At 46.0% G+C, this 9,446-nt stretch overlaps 1 protein-coding gene across 2 annotated transcripts; it reads right to left on the bottom strand.

Annotated features, from left to right (window-relative positions):
• Positions 1-789: 789 nt before the first annotated feature.
• On the bottom strand, positions 790-9,219 carry LOC146354233 (G-protein coupled receptor 54-like). Of its 2 annotated transcripts, none has more exons than XM_084838453.1 (5): positions 8,256-9,219; positions 4,206-4,330; positions 3,940-4,075; positions 2,568-2,806; positions 790-1,267 (listed from the first exon to the last, which is right to left on the bottom strand). In XM_084838453.1, exons 1-5 carry the CDS (start codon positions 8,554-8,556, stop codon positions 902-904), a joined length of 1,167 nt encoding a protein of 388 aa, XP_084694579.1. In that variant the 5' UTR covers positions 8,557-9,219; the 3' UTR covers positions 790-901. The 2 variants fall into 2 exon arrangements, with proteins under 2 accessions (XP_084694579.1, XP_084694580.1); XM_084838454.1 differs by having other exon boundaries at positions 902-1,261; positions 8,256-8,556.
• Between the last annotated feature and the right edge of the window lie 227 nt (positions 9,220-9,446).

Here is a 9,446-nt window from a genome sequence, read left to right as displayed (position 1 = left end):
AAATCAGCAGTTTGCCCCCAAAATTCTGCAGCAAAACCACTACAGAGAGCAAACGCACCAAATCTGGCTTGTTTTCAACTTAAATGTGGCCCTTTTGAGTCTCTATAGTGTTTCGCCACCAAATTTGGGGGGCAAACCACCATTTTATTTTTTTTTTTGCTGCTGCAGGTGATGTGGTGGCAGGAACGTGGCCCTTGGGGGAGTCCAGGGGCTGGAAAATGGCCCCCAGACTGCCTGAAGTTGTCCACCCTAAATCTAATATTTGGCTACAGGATGCAATGTCACTGGGGACCAAAACAGACATTACTTTAAATCCGTACCAGGAAGCTACAGCTTCCCCCCATTTTACTCTAGAGTAGGTGCAGGGGCCCCCAATCTGGATCTTAGAAGTTTAGGACACTAGGGTCCCAATCTGCATTGAGACCCCTGCACCTAGTCTAAAGTATAAAATGAAAACAAGATGTAGCTGCTAGATATACCACCTTTGCCCTCACCCCCTCCCACCACTGTAATGTGGTCCCTGAGAGCTTCTCTGAAATTGAGTTTGGTCCTCAGACTGAAAGAAATTCTGCACCCTTGAAGTATGCAGTCCACAAACACAAATGGACAGGCCTGTATCTGCCATTCTTGAGGTAAAGCACTTCAGGTGAAGCTCCTGAAAAATTCAAGTTAAAACTAAAATCTGCAATCAGTAATATGGAGTTCCTATCCTCATCATTGCTGAATGTATCTGAACTAGAATCCTTAATGTTCTGGCCTTGTAGGCTGTATAGAAATAACCACCATTCACTCTCTGCAAGGCCCTTGATGGATTAGTGGCCATCTTGTTTTATTCATCTCAATGTCCTCAGACACCATACCAAACAGAATGCTGCATCACAGAAGCCAGGTCATGGACAAGTTAGGTCTCTTCAGTGACAAATTTCATTTCTGCATTGTGGGAGCCTGAGTGCACGCCATTGCCCCGCACACGCTGGCGAAACAGGAAAGGGAAGGCCTTCTTGAAGGACTTGCGGAAACTGTCTCCCATGAAAGCATAGACAATGGGGTTGAGAGAAGAGTTGGCATAGGACATGCAGTTGGCCCATGTCTTGATCTTATAGGTCTCATAGTTGGCCTGGAAGTGGAGATAGAAGCCCTGAAAGAGCAAATAGAACTGGATAGGACCCCAGCAAATGGCGAACAGCAGCACAATCACCACAACCATCTTGGAAATCTTGGCCCGCATGGCAGCTGAGCGTTCGGACAGATGTTGCACCTGCTGGGACTGAACAGAAAAAACATGGATGGTCCATCCAGAGTAAAGTGTGGTGTGGCTATATGGCAGCAAGATCTGTTTCCTGCCTAGGCAGGGAAGAGGATCTAGTAGGCTAGAGTAACATGTTTGGGTTCATGAGGAAAGCAATTGCTATTCAATCACAAAATCTGTGTATCTAGTGAAAAAGGTGGCATCCTGATAACCTCAGTTTTCATCTTCTTTTTAGAGCTTATGGCTTTGGAGAAGAGTTCATCAGTGTATGGAGGGAGGTCACTGAATAGATAGATACGTATGAATTAATTCTTTAAAAAACTAATTTTTGGAAACAGAATAAAGAATGCAAAATAAACAATTCTTTTCACATGGTTATAGTCTGCCAGAATAAAGAATGCAAAATAAACGATTGTTTTCACATGTCCATAGTCTGCCATGAAAACGCCAGCGAAAGCAGGCGTCCCTCTAGGGGTCAGTAATGACCTGGTGCTTGCACAGAAGGAACCTTTCCTCTTTTTTTTTCACATGGTTACTTGCCTAATTTATTCTGCAGAACCTATATATGTTTTAGGGAAAGGACAGAAAACAGTTTTTCTAAAGAACACCTAGGAATTCAATCCATTTTGAATGGTGTCAGGTAAAGAAGACCAAATAAAAGTGATATTATATTATGAACATAGGCATTATATACAAGTCCTAGGAATTCTATAGGCAAGGCTTAGGAAATATGAGAACACATGAAAACCCATTATATGCTTTCCCTAGACATTGTATATTTTTCCTAGGAACTCTGTGCATTAGGCAATGTGCACTAAAAAAATAAAAGACAAGAAAAATTAAACAAATCCTCTGTATTATGTGTCATTAAACATTAAATATTAGTCTGTTGTTCATAAATAAGAATGTATTTGTAATTAAAACTGAACCATCAAATACGAATGCATGAATTGGAGTGCCTTTATGAACCACAAACAATCTAGTCAGAATTCTTCAGAGATACAACATGGTTAATTTTAGCATTATTTCTTACAAAAAGGCAAACCTAAATGACACTTAGTTTGGCACAGAACATGACTTTTAACACAAGAATTCCTATGTTCCACACATTGCCGATTCAATGTCTAGGCAACTTGTGGAGAACAGGTGCTTGATACTTTGCCAGGCACTTTTGGGAGTGACATAGAGTTCCTGGATGTTCTTTAGATTACCTGAATTGAAACATTGCCTGAAATATATACAGGTGGGCTGCTGGGGTTGCAAGGGCCCAAAAATGGGAGAAACAGAGTGACCCTTCCATTTCTGTCCACCGCCTTACCTGGTAGTCATGGTCCATGGGCTCCACCATGGGGTGCCCAATGTGCTTGAGCATGATAGAATAGCAGAGGCAGATAGTGAGCAGGGGCAACAGATAGACAGCTAGGAAAGTGTATAGAATGAAGCTGCGCTCCTGGCTCTTGCTGATGAAGGCTTCAATGCAGTAGGTGCGCAAGCCATACCAGTAGCCAACCTCAGTGCGATGGTACACGGCCATGGGTAATGAGAGAATGAAGGAACCTGGGGGGTCAAAGACACAGACGTCAGAGCCCCGTGAGGTAATGCTGTCATGGATAGTAGAGATGCTCAGCCAGACACCTTTGCATTCCTGCTTAATGCATCTTTTCAATTTGTTTGAAATGTGCCTTCCTGAGCTTTGTAAGACTCTTGTGGTCTGAACAGCCTGCTTAATATTTTTACCTCATGACTTTAAATTGATTGTTACCTATATCCCATAGAATACATTAAGGTTAAAATATGTGTTATATTCACTTTCATATAAAGCTTGATTCATGTTTACAACCTACCTGACCTCTGAGCTATTTCATGTTAACTCAGTGGGTAGTATCCAATGTTAGTCCTATGTAGAGTAAACCCATTGAAATGAATGAAACCTGAGTTAGTCACAACTAACTTAGGTCTTATTAATTTCAGTGTTTACCAATGTTTGCAAGTCAGATTAGACTTTGCCCATGTTCAAGCATCTGTCTCTGCCTCTCAGAAAAGGAAACAGTAGCTTTGATAAGAATGGATGCAGAGAAGGCTTGTTAGCTAGTATAATTGGATTGTTAGCATTTATACTTATGATGCTGAAATAAATGAAGATGAGACCCTAAGCTCAAGAGAAAGCCAAATAGCAATAAACAACTAGGCCTCATCCTTACACTTTGTGATCGTCATTCCATCTATTTCCAATGTTCACATGTTGAGTGTTGTCGATTATGTAGCCAAAACAGCACCATCGATGCACAAGAGGAAGAAAGCAGCAATGTTTGGAGAAGTACAAAAACTACTGAGTAAAAAAACTCTAAGGGGGGAGGACCCCCAAACAGACCAAAAGAGCATGCTAGAATTTGTTAAGACTCTTTGCTGTCTTGGTGCAACAGACTAACATGCCTACCCTTCTGGAACTTGGAAGGGTTTGTATCTTGCAAGGTGGGATACATATATGACTCCAATCAATCAACCAACCAACCAATCAACCAAAGACTCTATACAGAAGTTGAAATTTGACAAGATGTTAGGTTGTGAAACTAATCCCAGGAAGATCAGGCTGGATATATCAAGATTTAGGTTTGTCTGGAAATAAAGCTAATATCAGCTGCCTGCTTTCCTATAGCTCTGTGCTTATAGATTTTGCTGGTCCTACTCACCAATCCAGATAGCAAAGCTGACACCCATGGCTACCTGGGGAGTTCGATAATGCAACGACTGCAGTGGGTACAGTGTAGCATAGCAGCGGTCCACACTCATAGCCATAAGAGTGATGCACGTAGCCTGTACTGTCACCTATTGAGGAGACAAGGGCAACTGGTGAAGGAACTGAAGTCTATATGAACCAATAAGCTGCTCACGTAGACACTCACCCACCACACACATCACATCACATCACATCTCCTTGTACTCCACTCAAGCTCACCTGCTGCAAATAGTTGACAAATTTGCACATGAAGTCCCCAAACACCCAGCTGGGCAGGGGGTAGAGTGTGGCAGTGAAGGGTACGCAGCAGACTAGGAATATAATGTCAGTGGTAGCCAGGTTTGCTGCAAAAGACACAGAGTTGAGGTCAGCATGAGACTTACTGTAAAGCTGCTTTGCTCTGGCTGATGCTATCACCTAGGCTCCCCGAGTCAAGCCTTAAGGTTCTCCTCATTAATGGAATGCACACAGATCTCCTGGCAGGAAACAATGAGCCAAAATAAATATTATTTTAAATGTGTGTCTAGCAACAATGTCTTTTTGGTTCTCTTCTCTTTTTTTTAGTCTGGATTGGGACCCCAGCATGGGCATAGGGGACTTTTATGATCTGCCTTGGGCCACCTGCACCTACACTAGAGTGAAAATGGAGCTGGGGAGACATAGCTGCTAGACACACATTTTGTCAAGGTCTCCTTGGAGGGCTCTCTCAGTCTAATCTAGTAGCCAAGTCCAGACGCAGACAAAGGGATTCTTTTCAAAGCTTTATTCTTCTTTTACAACTTACAACTCTACAGGTAGCAACTAGATCTGAGCAGCAGCATCCCTATGCCCTAAGTTGGAACAGTTGGTCCCCGTTTGAAAAGCAATTACTGGCAGACCCCTGAATATAAGGACTAGGGAGAATCCCTCCCCTTTTCCCTTGGATCCTCTGGGCGCAACCGTTCTTTGAGCGCCAACCGGGCGCTACGCCTCCTTTCCGCGCTCTCCATTTGGCGCCACTCTCTGCGTCTGCGCCGTGCATCCAACCAGTCTGCTATCGGTGCTGGGTCACTCCCTGGACTGCTTTCTAATCTAGGAATGTGGGTGGGAGGAATCTCTGTCAGCTGCGGGCCCTGGGAAAAAGGGGCGCGCAGCTCTCCACCCCCCCGCCCCCCCCGGGATGGGACTTACCTCCTGCGAATGTCCCTCCCGGCAGCGGGTCCCGGTGGCGGTTTGGCGGCGTTTCGGCAGGGGTGGTGGCGGCGGCCGGTCTTCTGACCGGCTGCCGCCGCCACCATTGCAAAATAAAAAAGGAAAGTAAAAAAAACACACACACACACCCGTGATAGGCAAATAGCGTTCCCTTATTTTCACCGTAGTCTACGTAAATCTTTACGTAGACTAGACGTGCCAAACTAAGGAATGCAAATGGCGGCGCCCCATGGGCGCCGCCATTTGCATACGCGCTTTTTTTCCCCAAAGTCACCCGTGATAGGCTATGTGACGATTTACGTAGCCTATCACGGCTGACTTTGGAAATCTAGCCGTGATAGGCTACGTAAATCGTTACGTAGCCTATCACGGGTGTGTTGTTGGTTTTTTTACTTTACTTTTTTTTTTCGCGGCCAGGTAGACGGGGTGCTCCTCCCCGGCCTGAATTTCGGCGGCGAGGGATGGGGCACCTCCCCCCCGGCCTGAATTTCGGCCGGGCGAGGCAGGGTGCCTCCCCCCCCTCGCCTGAACTTCGGGGGGAGAACCGAAGCGCCTCCCCCCCACCGCAAAGCAAGCTGCGGGACCAGGTAAGTCCCTTTCATCCATCCCTACATATAAGTTAAATAAGCAGGGCAACAATATGCAGCTTTGTTGTACTCCTTTCCCAATTTTGAACCAATCGGTTGTTCCACGTCTGGTTCTTACTGTTGCTTCTTGACCCTCGTACAGGTTTCTCAGGAGACAGGTAAGGTGGTCTGGTACTCCCATCTCTTTAAGAATCTGCCACAGTTTGTTGTGATCCACACAATCAAAGGCTTTAGCGTATTCAGTGAAGCAGAAATAGACATTTTCTGGAATTCTCTTGCTTTCTCCATGATCCAGCGAATGTTGGCGATTTGATCTCTAGTTCCTCTGCCTCTTCGAAACCCAGCTTGTACTTCCGGTAGTTCTCGCTTCACATACTGCTGAAGCGTAGCTTGTAGGATTTTGAGCATCACCTTGCTGGCATGTGAAATGAGCGCAGTTGTACGGTAGTTTGAACACTCTTTGGCATTGCCCTTCTTTGGAATTGGAATGTAAACTGACCCTTTCCAGTCTTGTGGCCACTGTTGAGTGTTCCAAATTTGTTGGCATATTGAGTGCAGCACTTTAATAGCATCATCTTTTAGGATTTCAAAGAGCTCAGCTGGAATACTGTCATCTCCGCTAGCTTTGTTGTTAGTAATGCTTCCTAAGGCCCACTTGACTTCACTCTCTAGGATATCCGGCTCAAGTTTAGTGATCGCACTATCATGGCTATCAGGGACATTCAGATCTTTCCTGTATAGTTCTTCTGTGTATTCTTTCCACCTCTTCTTGATCTCATCTGCTTCTGTTAGGTCCCTGCCTTCCTTGTCCTTTATCATGCCCGTCTTTGCACAAAACGTTCCCTTGAGATCTCCAATTTTCTTGAAAAGATTTCTAGTCTTTCCCATTCTATTGTTTTCCTCGATTTCTTTGCATTGTTCATTTAAGAAGGCCTTCTTGTCTCTCCTTGCTATTCTCTGGAACTCTGCATTCAGTTGGTTATATGTTCCCCTTTCTCCCTTGCTTTTCGCTTCCCTTCTTTCCTCAGCTACTTGTAAAGCCTCATCAGACAGCCACTTTACTTTCTGGCATTTCTTTTTCTTTGGGATGGATTTAGTTGCTGCCTCCTGAACAATGTTACGGACCACCATCCATAATGTTTCAGTGAGGGTGTCCCATTTTATGCAGGCAGTACCTGCAAGACAGAGCACTGTGCACCTGTCGCAGTCGTGTGCTGAATTTGTATCTAGTGTTGGAGCCTCCCTTCCACCAGCACCTATTTAATAGGTAAAATACTTGCTTTTTTTAAGCAGAGTAGTCTTATATATGTTTGTGTGGAAGTAAGTTCCACTGAATTCAATGGGGCTGACTCCCAGGTAAGTGTGCATAGAACTGCAGCCTACCCACTTACCTGGAAGTAAGCTCCACTGAACTCAGTGGCCTCTCTCCTGAACAGTTATGTATAGGATTATACTGTTCATGTGGTACCAAATCTAACAACATTAATAATATATGCCAGTGCTGTGACATTCTGAGCATTGTAATATTTGGGGACCAAATATGTATGATACCTACCGAAATAAAGGCATTGAGTAAAGTACCAATCTGTGGTACCTTCTAGTTGGTAGACAAATGTACATTTTGTCAATAATAATTTCACAATTCTTCTAAAGAGGAAACAAGTGTGCTTATTTTCATCTGACAGACACTGAAGAACATACAGGAGAGTACAATTCTCTCTCTGTAATAACAGATCAGCACTGGAGGGCATCAGCACAAATTAGATCCCAGAGACTGAGCAAGCCAGAGGCTACAGGTCTGTAAATTTGCTCAGAATTGGGGGGGGGGGGGTTAACCCGCTGTCTCTGGAAATAGAAAATGCATTCAAGCCAAATCTTAGAGATGATGAACTGCTATTAGAAAACACTTTACTTACTGCACTGCACAGACAAGTGATACAAATGCATCAAACCATGTGCAGAATGAAACACTTACATAGAAATGAAACATTACAGGCATGCTTGGCAAATCCACTGTCATGTTAGTTTTCATCACCATTGTTTCCATGTTTATGTTACAAACAACTGGCATGAACTGTGGGACATGGCCATGAATGCTAGGGATATAAAAGAATCAGTTAACAGCCCTGATGGACACAATCTTACATAGTTGGGAGTCCAGGATGGAAGTTATGATGGGGGGCTACAAGTTGTGGCAGCATTTTCTCCTTGAAAACTGCAGTGTGGCTGCAAAGCAGCGACTGCATCGTATGTCCCGAAAGTCCTCCCATCGCAGCAGCACTGGAGTAAATGGCTCATGCAGATGGGCCCTAGAAGGAATCGGCCTTCTGATCTGATACCCACAGACCAGCCCTCCAGATGTGTTGGACTGCAACTCCCATCATTCCCAGTCATTCCCTAGGAGGAGATGTGCTAACTGTCAAAGCCCCCGGTGATTATGGAGCAAGCCTAGAACACAGGTGAGCAGGTAGGTATGGGGTGGCTCACTCACCAATGTAGAAGTTGGTGGCAGTGCGCATCTGGCGGTGCTTGCTGATGACATAGATGACCAGTGAGTTCCCCACCAGACCAAGCAGCATGACGAGGGCATAAAAGACAGGCACAAGCCATGCATCCGTCAGAAATGGGGGCGAGGTGTCCTCCTGTTCGCTGCTGTTCAAGATCCACCGTTGCATTCCAACCTGGAGGGCACTGGTGCTGGGCTGGGTGCTGCCCAGGTCGCTTGGCCAGAGCCCGGTGGGCTCTGTGGTCCAGCTGGACCAGGCCTCTGAAGGCAAAGGCGCAGCATCCATTCTGGGGTGGAAGTGGAGGCAGCGGTCCCAGAGCTGGGCAGTCTGTCCTTCTAAGCGAGGTGCCTGGGAAAGTCTCAGTCACTTCTCTGCCACTAAAGGGGGAAAGTGGCAGGGAGAGGCTTCAGCAGCAGCAGCCACAGATGCCCCTGGGATGGCCACAGTCTCTTCTTAGCCAAGGTGGTGCAGGACAGGGGGAGCCTTGGCAGAAATGCAGCCTGCTGCCAAATGTGTGGGGCAGGATACAATCCCCCTTCCACTTCAGGTCTCTTAAGCTGGATCTGGAAGGATAGAAAAGACTGTGAAGCTGCTCCTGACAGTTTCTGGTACCTTTATGCTTAGTGCTGCTGCTGCTGTCGGAGGTAAGGTTTGTAGCCTGACTGGATAAGCACATCTTTTGTGCCAGTGGGCTTTCTCTGAGTCGATCCCATCTTTGGGGGGGGGGAGGGGATCTTTTGTCCTACACGTTGTTCAGCCGGAACAGAGTCCCCCTCACTTACCCCACAGCATGCAGACAACAGTCTCCCCTTCTGCCTTCTCCGTCACACATGTGTGGAGTGGGCACGAGGCGGTGGGCTCCTGTGCCAGCTCCTTCTCTCTTCTTCCTGCCTCTTTGGGTGCAGCGTCCCAGAACTCACCCTGACTAATGCAGGGCTCTCTGAACACAGGAGAGAAGCTACTAGTAGAAGGCAAGCTGAACTTAATGAAGAGGGCGGAAGAGGCAGCTCTGATTGGCTCCCAAGGATGCTGCTGCTGTCTGCAACTGTGAGAGGGGGAGGTTCGATAATGCCAAGCCCAGGACAAAGGAAGGAGCAAATAATTCAGAGCAACCAGGGGTGGGTGGGCAGAAAGTAGACTTCCAGATGTTTTGAACTTCAACTCCCACCATTCCT

Source organism: Heloderma suspectum, chromosome 2 (assembly GCF_057233095.1).
Source record: "Heloderma suspectum isolate Gila_16-S chromosome 2, 16-S_ref, whole genome shotgun sequence".
NCBI lineage: Eukaryota > Metazoa > Chordata > Lepidosauria > Squamata > Helodermatidae > Heloderma > Heloderma suspectum.
Note: the sequence above shows the minus strand (reverse complement) of the source record. Positions and strands in the feature narration are given on the sequence as shown.